Source organism: Selaginella moellendorffii, unplaced genomic scaffold, assembly GCF_000143415.4.
Source record: "Selaginella moellendorffii unplaced genomic scaffold, v1.0 SELMOscaffold_0, whole genome shotgun sequence".
Taxonomy (NCBI): domain Eukaryota; kingdom Viridiplantae; phylum Streptophyta; class Lycopodiopsida; order Selaginellales; family Selaginellaceae; genus Selaginella; species Selaginella moellendorffii.
Window position 1 is genome coordinate 6,137,250 of NW_003314261.1, and position 14,880 is coordinate 6,152,129.

Below are 14,880 nucleotides of genomic sequence, written 5' to 3' on the forward strand. Positions count from 1 at the left end.
TGTGGGATTATAGGGTGAGCATACTTGGATTGAGGAACCACTCCCTAGGCTATCGGGTTGGTTCATCCCTAAGAATACTTGCTAAGGCATGATAGAAAGTGCAAAGCTATCCTCCTGGTCTGGAGGAGAATGACCAAAGGAAAGGTGTGAAGCCAAAAGCAAGAAGTAAGGGGGTAGAACCGAACCATAGGAATCGAAGGGCATAACCAAGGATGGTTATGCCAGCTGGGAGTGGAGAATCAAGTGGGGGCTTGAGGGGTTGCCGCTAGCAACCGTGATGCCATGGAGAGTCTAAAATATGGAATTGTCCATGTTAGACTATATGGTAATTGGAAAGCTTGCAAAAAGGGAGGCCTTAGCAAGTTAAAGGACAGAGTTCCTTCAAGGTTTCCAAAGATGATTCTAGGTAACTTAGTACCTAGAAAGGCCAAGTGTAAATGGTTCATGGAACGCGCGAAATCAGAGTGGCGCAACAGAAGCGTGGTCTTGAAGCTTGCCATGAGGCAAGGCTATCAAGGTTAGGGAAGTAATTCCCGAGTGTTCAAAGAGAGGGCTTTGAATGAAAGTCGATGATCAAGGGCTTTCACGCTTGTGCAGGAACCATGTTACAGTGGTCAAAGGGCTTGCCAAAGCGAGATTGGCAAGTCAGGGGAACAAATACCCTAGTTAAAGGTGATAACTTCAAAAGGGGTGGGCCATGGGGCCAAGCATGGAGGAGTCCATGCATGATCATAGATTTGTCAAGTGAGAGGACTTGGCAGTGTGGAGGAACTAGGTTCCTAAGTTGTGATCTGTAGCGCGCTTTGAGTATAAGTTGGTGCACCGGCGTGGGGAGTCATGCCAGGCATCCTGGGTGATGCCGTCCGTAGATGCATATACGGAGGTTGGGTTCGAGTCCCGACCCTTTAGTGCTTGGGTTCGAGTCCCAAATCACTAGGGCGTGGTGATGGTTTGGAATATGAGGACACTCATATTTCGGTGGTCATGGACTCTCAGTGAGGAGACTGGTTTGGGCACACCGCCAAGTGAGGGATGCCTCGGAGTCGTGATGCACGGTTAGATTGCTTAGAGTGAAAGCCCGGCATATCTAACTTGAACACTTTGGTGCAAAAGGCACCAAGGACGTGGTGAATGAGATGGGGACACCTAGTCTCAGTTGTTATGGATCCTTGGCCGGAAGGGCTAGCTTGGGCGCACCGCCAAGTGTGGGGGATGCCCCCGGGGTCATAGGCAACAACTTAATAAGGTCTAGAAGACCTAATTCCTATTGGTAAACCTATTAAGGGGTCAAGATGAGATCACTAGGTGATCTTATGGCTAAACAAGGACAAGGTCTTTGTTTGGGTTAAGGAATAGTTCAAAGTGTTGATTTGAACTATTAATAAAGGTGTGGCTTGGTCAAGGTGACTAACTGGGAAGGACACCTAAGGGAAATGAACTACTACAATACAATGGTATTATGAGTTCAAGAAATTAGTCTCCAGAGACAGGCCCATGGGTGGGTCACAAGGTTGGGCTAGGAAGAGAGCCTAGAACAGTGGGGAGACTTACTGGGGGTGAACACCCTAGTCTGGACAAAGCAGATCCTTTGCTATGGAACCAAAAGAATACCTCAAGGAGGGAGGTAATGATCCTATGTTGCTTGGTGCAATAATCCAAGGATAGGAGCAAAAGACGAGTGCCCAAGATAGAGCCGTGAAATCCATTGGAAAGAATCCAAGTGGCAAAGTTAGCCAAGGAACACTAATGTGTTTAATGCTAATGGATTGCGGAAAAAGAAGTGGACTTCCAAGGATGGATTCCCAAGTGCTCCAGTTTGGCAAAGGAAAGGCTCCAAATGAGGGAGCAACTAAGTAGCCAAAAGATAGGGCCGTGGACAGCCCTAACACAAATAATGATAAATGGAACGTAATGCCAATGGTGGCATAAAAATAGAAAAGAGAATGAGGGTGCCCTCGAGTAGAGAACTTCCTAGGAGGGGAAGTGGAGTTGCATAAAATGTGCAAGGCAAGGTGTCGGAGACACCTAGGAAATTGACTCCAAAAAGTCAAAAGTAAACGTTCCAAAGTGCAAAGGTAGATCAATGGAATCTGTGACTACTCAAGAATGAGTAGTGGAATTGAGTTAAAGAGGGTGTCTCTAACGGGTTTAACGAAAACTAAACCAATAAAAAGGAGCAAACCACCCCAGGTGGTCAAGTGAGTCTCTAAGTTGGAGAGACTATCCTCCTTAGAGGACGGGCAAGGCATGGTGAGCCTTTAGTGTCGAACCATTGACGAATATGGAGAAGGCATGGTGAGCCTTCAATGTCAAACCATTGACAAATAGTGGCTAGGGGCCAAGGATGGAAATGGTAACACATGCGAGTGTTACTTTATAAAATGGTTTACCGTTCGATGAGGACATCGAACTTCGTCTATGGGTGGTGGAGTTGTAAGACACAAAATCCCTAGGCCCCAAAGTGGAGCCGGAAAGGGTGCCACGTGGTAGTGGCCGAAGTGAAAGCCCAAACGGGTGTAACACGTTTGAACTAAAAGCTCTAACTTGGAAGGTCGAGAGCGGGAGTGGAACTCCCAACAAAGTGCTCAAGGAGCGAGCACGAAGCGAGCAATAAGCAAGGCTCCAAAAAGGGACCCAAAAAGGACCAACACATGACACGTGGAGGAGTCCGAGATGGACCCGAGATGGAGTCCGAGATGGAGTCCGAGGTGGACCGAGACGGAGTCTGAGATGGACTCGAGATGGAGTCCGAGATGGACCGAGACAGAGTCCGAGATGGACCGAGACAGAGTCCGAGATGGACCGAGACAGAGTCCGAGATGGAGTCCGAGATGGACCGAGACGGAGCCCGAGATGGAGTCCGAGATGGAGTCCGAGAAGGACCCGAGATGGAGTCCGAGGTCGAGACCGAGACCGAGACCGAGACCGGGACTGAGACCGGGACCGAGACTGGGACCAAGGCCAAGGCTGAGACCAAGCCCGAGCCCGAGTCCGAGTCCGAGTTTGAGTCCGAGTCTGAGTCCGAGTTCGAGTCCGAGTCCGAGTCCAAGTCCGAGCCCGAGTCCGAGTCCGAGTCTGAGAGGGTGAAAGCCCAAAGCGTTCGTCTCCCAGACCCTGGGGGGTTTGGTGAGCTCCAAAAGTATAGTAGGGGGAGGACTGCAGTGGAGCCAGTTTGGCCAGGAAAGGCCAGTTTGGCCCAGAAAGGCTAGACCCAGTGTTGGGTATTGAACTGACCACTGGGAAGTCCAAGACTAGAGTGAATACGGACTGACAAGTGGGGTAGCTTGGTGAAGTGTTCAAGAGCCGGCTCTAGTTCCCCTGGGAGATCGACTGGCCGATGCTCCCAGTCCAAGTGTGGGTGGCACTACCTACTTGGATACCAAGCGTGGCTCAACGGAACCTCGCTCTAAGCCCATGGCTAGAGCACCTAAAGGCGAAAGGTGGGGAGAGTACCCAGGTGGCTCGCGTAAGGCCACGGTGTTCTGAAATGTTGTCCCAAAGGCCCAGACTGTGGAAAGGAAGAGGAGCAGTCCTCTGGGGTAGTGACCAAGGACACAGTTGTGTGGTGAGGAAGTCCCAGAGGACCGTGGGACTTAGGGGTCGGGTCTGTGGGCCTTGATCCAGTGGCAGTGTTGGCAAACACGGCCAGGGGCAGAAAGGGACTTGGTAGGAACTGACAAAGGGACTTTGGGGAAGGCAATTCCCCAAGTCTGTGGGCATCCTAAGGATGCTAAGGAGTGGATCTAGGATGACCACTCGTGGATAGATGGCCCAATCTTGGAGAGACGGGATTGTGATGCGAGTGGTATTGGACCACTAGTGCAGCAAGGGTGAATGGGCATGGCCTTAGTGTAACGGGCCGAGATGTCAGTGGTACCTTTGGGTGTCGGTCTTGGGACCGGACACGTGGAGCACTTGGACTAAGTGCAAGCGATGAGTGGCATGGATGCCATTCTTGGGCTAGCAAGCCCCAAGTCCTGAATTGGACTTAAGGAGGTTGTGAATGAGACTCCTCCAAGTGGTCGAAGGTGTGGTTAAGTGATTAAAGTAGAATGGAAAATTTAGTCGCTTACGGTTAGATGATAGTTTATTGTATCTATTTGTAAGCAACCAAAGAGAACAATTTGAGAGATGATTTGTTAGGGTTTAAATATAAAGGGAAAAGGCTCATGAACACCCTCTTTTCCAAAGGTTTTGGGATATTTAGGGTTAAGCGTCTTTGGGTTTGAATAGTATTGGGCTAGGAAGTCCAAATTCAGGGGCTTACATTTGGTATTAAAGAGGTTTCAGGTCCAACTTTGTTGATTGGCTAAGGGAATCGCACCACATGTTGATTGATATTTAACAGGTTTAGTTTGCTCCAGTTGAGCTCGACCTAATGGGTAGGGTGTCAAGAGAGTGTGGTTCTCAGGAGAGCTATGGCTCTTAACTTCTATTCACGAGGGTATGAACTTGCAGAGAAATGTAATGGATTGTAAGTAGAGAAGAGAACAACTCGAGAGATGATCCGTTAGGGTTCAAATATAGAGGGAATGGGCCCATGAATAAGAATGCACCCCTTTTTCCAACTGGTTAAGAGTCTTGGGATACTTAGGGTTAAGTGTCGTTGGGTTTGAATAGTATTGGACTAAATAACCTCCCAGGAAGTCTAAATTTAGGAACTTACACTACGAAACACCCTCACTATCATGCACCTTGTGTTAGTCCCATTCGGTCCCAATTGCTATTTATGGAAACTGTCTAGATTTGCTTATTTAGGATATCTAAAGAATGTAAAGATTATTTTAAACACAATGGTGGTTAATACTTCCAATTGAGTTGAGGTTAAGATTGAGGGTTAGTGGCTTTAGGTGGGAGTGAGCATATACGGGGGTGCCAAAAAGGCCACCCAAGGAAGGGCTCAAGAGCAATTCTCACTCCCAAAAAAGAAATTAACTATAGTGTTTTTGGCTTAGATGGAGTAATGACTCACTTGAATACCATTCAACTCATTAGTCTTTACTCTTTCTTAAAGGCTTGGGCCTTCTTTTTGGGATCCGGGGGGGCGGGGGGGGAGTAAGCTTGGGATTTAGAGGGTTTTATGATTAAGTTTTGTTGTACCAAGAGATGTTAAAAACTTAGAGGTTTAATATATTTGGCTATTTATGCATGTAGGGAGTGTAGTTGAACTTTAAATCTAATCTAAACTGAGAAGGGGAATTGGAAGGATGAGATTAGAGGAGCTTTGGTCTGGGAGGATGCCATAATAGATGTAGATAAACCATATGTAAAAGCCATTAGAGAGGCTGTTCACCAAATTCCAAAATTAGTAAGTTTAATTTTCACATGGTTTACTGAAGTAACATTATGTTACAGATGCATGGACTATTTGTGCTTAGAGAAGGAGCCATGTATTGGCATCCTAGAATGTTGGTGCATTCTAAGATGTTGTGACAAGAAGAGCAAGATATGGTAAGTTAAATTTAAAGCACAAGTTTTATATGGTCCTCATTTCTATATGCACAAACTTTGTGGGCTAGTTACTATTCCAAGCGTTTGAATGTAATGCATAGGTATCTTGCAAGTGTACAATTGCAACATTGGCAATTGCAGCTGGAGAGGTTCTAAACAAGAATGACTAATGACTTATCTGAAGAGGATTATATAAGATGGACTTCAAGGCATGCATGCCATATATCTAGAATGCACTCAACTAATTATGAGGTGTATCAGGCCTAAAGGAGGAGGGTGATCAATACAAGTCTATAAATTCCATCCAATTATTGACTATAATGCAATACTTGACTCTAGACTCACCAAACTTAGTGAAGGTTAGATGCTTTGTTATAGGTTTTTTGGGTAAGGATGATCATTCCTCCTAGAGAATTTATCAATTGCTTGGTCTTTGATTGAGACTTTAGAGAGAACTTCTATGGCTGGATTGTAGACATCATTCAAGGTAACTATTTACTTTCACAAATAACTAAAACTTGAGTATTTTATAGATTTGAGCCTGAAAGAGTTATCCAAGTTCCATCATTTCACAATTGATTCACTAGAGTTTTGATTGGGAGAGCTTATTTGGATCCAAGTTGGGAGATAGGGTATATCATGTGTTTGATTTCCCAGGTTCTCCACATGCATATAAGAAATTTTCTTCCGTACTTGTCAATGAAGTGGATTAAATACAAGATCCATTAGGCACTTTAGAATCTAGTGAGTTTGTATGGATTGGGTTGAGGTTATGAAAGTATTGTAATCTACACACTTTTATAATAAAAATAGATAACTGTCTTGAAAGGATATAGTTCCTTGGCACTTTGAAAAAGACTCTTAATTCATTAGTAAAGCTAAAGATGAGAATATTTGAAATATTCCATAAATGCCCATTATAGGCACTTGCAGCCCTTGGTACCCTTTAAGAGTAGTATCGTGCCAAGTTGAAGTTTAGCACAACCTATCACCCATAGATAAAAATTAAGTATTGAATCAAGTATGATGGCAATAACACTTATTGATAAATGGACAAATGGAAAGGGTGATAATGCAATTGAAAAATTATTTGTGATGTTATGTCTTTGAAGATTAAACTAATTAGATAAGTCATTTAGGACTTGCAAAAATGTGCTATAATAACTCACTATATTCAAGTATTAGGGTGGGTCCATTGAAAGTTCCATAGAACATAGCATGGTTAAATATCATAGAGAGTTATCTACAATAGAAGCATTTACGATAAAAAAAACTCACTAGTGAGGGATTCCTTGGAATGGACTCAAAGGTGTTAGAAAGGCCACATAAGGAAGTGCTTGAGAACAACTTTCACTCCTGGAAGGGAACTTGACTATAGTGCTTTTGGCTTATGTGGAATGGTGCTTTATTTGAATACTATGCAACTTATTAGTCCTTATTCCTTCTTAAAGGTTTAAAATTTTCCTTTGGGATAGAAGTGGGGGAGTACTAAGCCATTAGGCCATAGTATTTCCCGCTAAGGTCCCAAAGTAAAAGATGTACTCAAGGCTTGGGATTTAAAAGGTCCTATAATCAAATTTTGTTATATTAAAGGATGTTAAAAACCTGGAAGTGTGGTGTGTTTAGCTTCTTATGTTTGCAAGGAGTGTAATTGAACCTTAAGTTCAATCTAATCAAGGAGAGGGATTAGAAGAAAGTTTAGGAATCCATGGATTAACACTTCATTACTCATGCAGTGAGTAGTCAAATCCAAATAAAACCAAGTAGTAATATGTAGAAACCTTAGCAAGGGAACTTAACTGAAATTAAGACAAAACGAGGTAAATTAGCAAATTGGAAAAAAAAATTGTGGTTTATAAAAGTAATTAATAATCATTTTTCAACTCATTTTCTTAAGAACTAAACACCACTTTAGCAGTTCTAGAGTTTGGAACCGACAACAATTTTATCCCATCTATAAACAATAAAACAAAAGATGGGATTCAAGATAGATCTTGAATCCCTCAAAACCTTCTTTATCAAACTTGCAAATGGATAGCTTTCTTTCCATAGTACTATCTCAACTTTGATACTATGAGATAATTGAAGATTTAGGCCTCTATTGCTCATCCATCAGACAATGCTTTACACTATCAACCACAAGCTATATGAAGAGGCTCTAGAGCTTAGCAATGCACAACTCTTCCTAACCAGAAATGCCCCTATCACCTAGTGAGGAGATCACTTAAAGATTAACAGTGACAATCATATTTATGGCCTAAAATGTGTGTGGTGCACATTACCAAAACCACCATGCTAGTTCCTAAGGACATACTCTAAGACACTGTATGCATTAGCTTAAAAAACCTTGATCAATTATAATTTGATTTTCCTGTTCACTAAGAACTTCTTTTTCCCCCAATCTATATGTACTCCATATACAAAATTTATATAGCCATACATTATAAGGCATAGGCAGAGACAACACTTGGTTGCACTGAGAGAAAGGTGTAAGAGCTCTTCTTGATATTATAGCCATTGTTGTAAGTAACAGCAAGAAAATGGGCACTATGCTGCTTTGCAAACTCTAGGACCAATAACTATGAAGAAGAGGCATAATAGATATCTTGTGTTGTTGCCACTACTAAAGTTGCTGTTATACAAGGGAGAGAGAGTAAAATCTCTCTCCCATCTTATCTATACTTGCTAATTGTCACAGCCATAGCCATAGTTGAATGCTGCCATACTCCCTCCCATCCTAAAGAGAAAAACTTTCTCTAGTTGCACTTCAACTTGAAAGTGAAGCAACCTAGCAAAACCACATGTTTGCTCCGAGAGACATGAAAAGACAAAATAGTAAGAGAAAAACAACCCTAATATATGACTTCATGGTATATTTTCTCACCACCATTTGTGATTTTGCTACTTCCATTTGTTGTTGAGAGATGTATTGAAAGATGTCTTGAATAACATGCCATCAAGATATTCTTCTCCATAAGGTATATTTGTGTTGTAACATGAAAACCAATGCAATTGTATGTCTCAAAAATGACTTTGGTGAGAATAAGGAGAACAAAGCTGCATCTCATCAAATACAGCAGGAAAACATTAATCTCATGAGTAAATGCCCGAAACAAAGTGTCAAAAAACCTAAGATATTCATTGCCCTCCATAGCACACTTACATATTTGATTGATCTGATCCAAGAGCTCGCGTGCTCACCACACTTGCCATACATGTTGATTACCCTGGTTGTTTAGATGCAAATTATTTCTGTTATGCACCAATTGGAAGTAAAATCAGATTTTTACAGGATTGGATATGAGTTTTATGCCAAGGCCATTGACGGGAAGAGCAAGTGGGGTCATGTGGATGGCCTCGTTTGGATCCAGCAGCATCCACTTAAACCTTGTGACAAGGTGATGTAGAAAAATGCGGTCTTGCATCTTGGCAAGCTCGTATCCGGGACAAATGCGAGGGCCTCCACCAAATGGGACATAAGTGTTTGGAAGCAATGGGCGATCGAAACGATCTGGCTTAAACCTTTCCGGCTCCTCAAAGAATTTTTCTTTCTTGTGGCTGCGAAAGACAGTCCAGTTGAGCTGTGGAAGCGAAGAACAACAGAGACATTGTTTAGAATGGAGTGTATAGAAACTTGATCAAGAACTTACTAGCCAGTCCTTTGGAACTGTGAATCCATCCATGGTAAACTCAGTGATAACCCTTCGGAGGTTTCCAGCGGCAGGAGGAGCCAAGCGCATGGCTTCCTGTACGATCTTCCACGTGTAGTCCATCTTTTGCAAATCGCTGTGAGTGAGTGGCTCGTTTGGAGATCTCGCAAGCAAAATAGAGATGTGTTCTACGATCGAGCAAGGGTCAGATCAGGAAATTTAAGAACATCGCACTTACCTGTCCTGAGTCGATAGTAGCACCATGGATTTTCCCCTATGTATTTCATGGAACTCATCAAGGAGCTGACGGTAGTGTCATGGGCTGACATGACCAACATGAGAATGTTTTGTTTGATCTCTTCCTCGGTCATGGGCTCTCCATCCTCTCCTTTGGTTGTCAAGAGAACACTGAGAAAATCCTGTTGAGGCCATGCCTGGCCTGTTTCTAGCTCGACCTTTCTCTTGGCTATGTACTCGTCCAGCTTCTTGAAGATCTTTGCTCGTCCAACCTTTGCGCGACGAAACATCGTCCCTGGCAAGTCGATCGGCAGCTCAAGCAATCCTTGCAGGAAATCCTGGAAAGGAGCCAGGAGCTCCCTCTCCTCCTCCTCGTCCGAGATGCTCAAGAACAAGCTAAAGACGAGCGAGAACAAGGCCTTCTTCACGAGGGGGTAAGCCTTCACCTCCGATCCAGCCATCCAAAACTTGTCAATGTGTTCTTGGATGATCATGCTCGCCCTCTCCGCATACCGCCGTATGGCATCCGGGCCGAGGAACGCCAGGAGAATGTGGCGAAAGCTCTTGGCTTTCTGGCCCTCCATGAAGAACAAGCATTCATCGCCCAAGAGCGTCCTCATGGGCTGCGGCCAGGAGCTCTCGACGAGCTTGCCATGGTTGGAGAACAAAAGCTTGAATCCCAGAGGAGGGTTCACGACGATCGTGGCCAAAGATGTGTGTCTTGTAAATCGGGCCATATTTCTTCTCCCGAGCTCCGTAAAACTCCCACAGCGTGCTCGTTTTCATGGCGTACAGGATGTGGAGCGTCTCGCCCACGAGTGGGAGTCCCATGCTTCCGGGAGGCAGCGGTGGATCATAGCGTTCCCGTGAGAAATACCTCCAGATCCACAGCGCTGGGATCAACAACGATGCTACCACTGTGATCCAAGGCATGTTTGCCAGGACTTGAGACTTGTATGCTACCTTCCTGAATTTCTATCTAAAGCTTTGATACGATCAGCAAAAGATCATGATCCACGGTGCGTGGATTTTATAATCACAGAAATTTTCTGAATTAAATGAATCATTCCTGTATTTACGGAATCATTGGGGTAGTGGCTTAGCGACTAATGTTCTATGCCTAGCGGGTTTGTATTGTCCTCTTCCGTTGGTCTTTTGAGCTTGTGGATTCTAGCACTTCATCTTTCTTTATTTGCCTACTATAGCGGCAAGAACAACAGTTATTTCTAGTCATGACCATCCTATCTACTGTTGTGGAGTGTTATTCAGCGTCCGTACTGTACATGTGGCGTTTTTAATGGTTCAGAAAGCATATTCTTCATGTGAAATAAAATATTCTCCGTGAAAACGCAACGGGTGGCGCTTCTTGGCGAACAGCTTACATGGCGAACAGGCTGACGTGGCGGGACATCTTGAGGGAGGGTTCTTGTGAGGTTGGGGGCGCAGGGAGATTGATTCCTCGGAGGTGTGGAGCAGAGTCTGAGCACGTGGGGTGTTAGGCACACACTACGACTAGAAAGGTGTGTTTTCTTTGAGGCTTTGTGGCTGTGAGCGCATGAGTCCATGAATGAAAACGGGTCCAGTTTTGGTGGAGATGAGGGGCATGCCACATTACAGAATGCTCCCATGAGGGGACCATGCGAGAAGCTTGATGATGCTAAATTGAGCAACACAAGAGGTTGCTAATTTGAGCAAAGTAGAGTCGATGAGAGGCTTCTGTGGCATCGGAGACTTTTAGTGAGGATGCCAAGGGCATTACTGGAAAGTGAAAGTGATGTCGATAGAAACACCCCGTGCGCAAGTCTCACCATGACTGGTGGTGTGGTAGGTTATTTTTGCGTGGAAACTATGGAGGCAAATATGGCTCACGAGGGTTTCCCAATGGAAGAAACGAGAAATGAAAGTGAGGAGCTGCCTAGAATGCAAGCTGGGAATTCTCCTGTACCTGATATCTCAGAGGACCAACTTGCAACGGTGGTTTTTACTATTCTCAAAAGTCCCGAGATGATGCGTAATCTCACTGGCACTAGAAGTTCAAGTCTTGGCCAGCAAGCTCTCTTCATGGGGGAGGCTCCACGCCCGGCTAGGCTGAAGTATCCCACATTCCAACTCAGAGATGATTTCGATAGTTACCTGGATGTGTTTGAATGTGCAGCTTATAACAATCAGGTGACAGGCTGTGAGAAGATAAATACTTTTTGTATGGCTCTCTCGGGAGAGGCACAGAGAATGTTTATCACGCACTATGCTCGAGATCAAACGGTATCTTGGGATGAGGCCATAGCTTTGGCCAGAAGGCTCTTCATCATAGGGGATCCAGAGTATAGAGCATTTGAACTTATCAATACAAGGAATTATCAAAAGGGGGAAACTGTGCAGCAATATTGGGCTGTTCTATGATGGGCAGTCACATATCTCTGATGACATTGACAAGGCAGAGAGGATGGCGAACCAAGCCTTTTATCGGGGCTTTCCTGAGGATCTGCAGCCTTATCTGATCACAGCAAAAACGAGATCTGTGGACGAGTTGCTTTCTACAGCAGCAGAAGCGTTGAAAAAGTGGAAACCCAAAGCAGTTACAGCACACGCTGCTCGGCCATAGATACAAGAGAGTGATGAATCAGGAGAGCGAGAGGACTACCACTATGATGCCAAGAGAGGTGAAACTTTTTCTAGAGGTAGCTGGTCTCAGAAAAAAAGATATACCAATGGTCCCAGGGCAGGTAGTGGTGTCAAGCAGTTAGCACCTGCTGATGGGGAAAGGGACAAGCGACCTAGCAAAAGGACTGGCTGTTACACTTGTGGGAAAGAGGGCCACATTTAGCATGACTATACCTGCATTGCTGACCTAGAGAAGCGTTACAATGACCTGAACCGGGCAAGTTGAGGCACTTAAAGCAAAGTCTTTGGAAGAGAATTTAAACTAGAGCTTGCACCTAGGCAGGGGTCAGGCACAGATAATGGATACCCTGACTTAAGAGTAGTAGAAGCCACTGCCCTTCTTTCTACAGTCACAGGATTTCGTTGTGGTCGTGATATGGTGGATGAAAAGAAGATCAATTCGTTATCTCTGTGGCTGAGCTCAGATTTCTCAGAGAGAGTGGTGGCTGTGGTGGACATGGGCTATGAAGTGCCAGAAAAGTGGGAAACCAAGGCCTCTAAGGTAGTACGCCCCTGTCATCACATATGTATACACATGGCCAACAATGAGCTATATACACCTCGAGGTCTAGTCAACCTTGATCTGAAGGTTGGGGACACAGCAGTAAGGATGACATGTATAGTCACGTGTGCAGATGCAACACTGTTGGGACTTGATTGGATGGATGCTGTAGGTGTGAAGATTGAAATAAGGGAGAGGCAACTCACTTTCTCCGATGGTCACAAACTTGTGAAGTTGGGGGGTCTGCTTAAACCTGAATCTTCACGCAAAGCCTTTCATTGCACTTCTGAATTTAGAACATTTGCTCCAATCAAGCTAGGGATGGAGCCATGCAAAGGTAATATGACATCCAGATTGATGTTGCCTCACAAGCTGCTTTGTAGAGGCAGTTGCGAACGAAGTATTTTTGGTTGATCAAAAGGTGGTGCTACTAAAAGCGGACACAGACATTACGATTCCTCCTATGTCACAGGTTATGATTCAATTTGTTTTGTTCCATACTGCATGTATTCATGCCCAGTATATGTAGGCATTTGTCCCAACACAATTCTTTATTTGTTGCTGCAAAGGAACGTTCATACGCTTGTGGTCCTCATATCAGGCACTCCAGTGAGGCATGTCAGTAGCTAATGGAATAATTAGTTCTACATATAAGGAAAAGCGTGACATCCTTATGGCAAACTTGACGACCTCCACAGTGAATGTCAAGTAGGGTGATCCTATAGCCGAGGCAGCATGCGAAGATATCTCAGACATTGTGCGCTATACAGCTGCTTATGGCCTGGATGCTCTTGGATTGCCAGAACCATACAAAAATTATGTTGGGGGAGCAAGCTTTATATCGTCGGAAAAGCTGCCAGTAGATGAGGAGACTCTAAAATTCCTTGGGAGGATAAAAGGAGAACTAAAAGTTGGAGATATGCTCTCAGGTACGGATCTCGTTTCTGAATTTGATGAGTTGCTGTGGTAGTATCGGGAGATTTTTAGTATTAAAACTCTTGACCTGGGCAAAATTGATATGCTTCATCATGAGATCCATACTTCCTCAAGCAGACCTATCAAACAGCATGCATACCGTAGATTGTTTCTGAGGAAATTAAGAAAATGTTAGATGCTGACGTAATTGAGCCTTCATCATCACCCTGGGCATCGCCAGTGGTTCTCGTCGAGAAGAAGGATGGCACAACCAGATTCTGCATTGATTATCGCAAGTTGAACTCCATTTCTAAGCGTGATGTTTATCCACTACCGCGAATAGATGATACACTCGACCAGCTTGCTGGTGCACAGGTAGATGTCTAAGAGAGAGGTATGCTGGTACTTATGTGTTGTAACTCAGGTGTTTTCCTCAATTGATCTAGCATCTGGATTTTGGCAAGTGCCTATGAGAGAAGAGGATAAGGAAAAGACAGCTTTTACATGCCGGGATGGTTTGTACCAGTTCAAAAGCATGCCTTTTGGGCTATGTAACGCGAGTGCAACTTTTCAAAGACTTATGGACTGTGTCCTTGGTACACTCAGATGGGAACCATCACTTGTCTATATAGATGACGTTAATGTCTATTCTTGGGGAGTATGTAGCCACATCTCAGACCTCATAAAGGTATTTTCCAGATTGAAAGCAGCAGGTCTGAAGATTAAGCCAAAGAAATGTCACTTCTTCATGCGGGAAATTAAGTTTCTTGGACATGTGGTATCTGGCAAAGGAATTGCTCCGGATCCTGAGAAAATATCAGCAGTGAAGGAGTTTCCTCTTCCTGAGGGCATGGAAGTCCTCAGCACTGGGAACTCTAAGGAGGCATGAGCGTGGCAGAAGTGGAACGGATCTAGCACGATTGGCGTGTGCAGGGAGCACTCTTTTTCCTTTTCTTTTTGTTCCGGTGCTCCTTACTATAATATATTTAATGCTTGAAACTAACCATACACGAGTTCTCCTTTGTGTGTTTGGAACTCTAATGCCTCGATGCAGATTAAAGCCTTTCTTGGTCTAGCTGGCTATTATCAAAGATTTATCAACAAATTTGCAGAAAGGGCCTTGCCACCTACGAAACTTCTAAAGCAGTCGGAGCGGATGAATTGGGGTGCCGAGCAGCAGAATGCCTTTGAAGAACTAAAGCCTGAGCTGTGCAAGGAGCCTATATTATCTTATCCTGATTGCAGGTATTGTGGTTGCCTGGTGATGTATTGATCCATTTACTATATCATCATATGCAGCAAGGCTTTCCATTTGCAGTGCGATGTGTCACGACTTCCCTTAGCAACAGTAATGACACATCTTTGGCACTGCCATGGGGTTCCTCCCGTAATATATGATCAATTGAGTGCCGCGACGCGAAGCACATTCGCTTTAACTGAGAGGAATCGTCGACGCGCTCACCG

The 14,880-nt window shown here is 44.3% G+C and overlaps 1 protein-coding gene across 1 annotated transcript; it reads right to left on the reverse strand.

Annotated features, from left to right (window-relative positions):
• Nucleotides 1-7,892: 7,892 nt before the first annotated feature.
• Nucleotides 7,893-10,271, reverse strand: LOC9643083 (cytochrome P450 716B1). Its single transcript, XM_024682515.1, has 5 exons — nucleotides 10,005-10,271; nucleotides 9,340-9,910; nucleotides 9,106-9,289; nucleotides 8,827-9,009; nucleotides 7,893-7,947 (listed from the first exon to the last, which is right to left on the reverse strand). Exons 1-5 carry the CDS (start codon nucleotides 10,269-10,271, stop codon nucleotides 7,893-7,895), a joined length of 1,260 nt encoding a protein of 419 aa, XP_024538283.1.
• Nucleotides 10,272-14,880: the final 4,609 nt, after the last annotated feature.

Bases quoted from the DNA above. Each gene is read 5' to 3' on its own strand.
- LOC9643083 (XM_024682515.1), bottom strand. From the start codon at position 10,271: ATGCCTTGGATCACAGTGGTAGCATCGTTGTTGATCCCAGCGCTGTGG. The intron at 9,911-10,004 runs GTTCTCCAACCA...ATGGAGGGCCAG, and splicing joins CCTCTGGGATTCAAGCTTTT to AAAGCCAAGAGCTTTCGCCA. The intron at 9,010-9,105 runs GCTAGTAAGTTC...TGTCTTTCGCAG, and splicing joins TTCACAGTTCCAAAGGACTG to CCACAAGAAAGAAAAATTCT.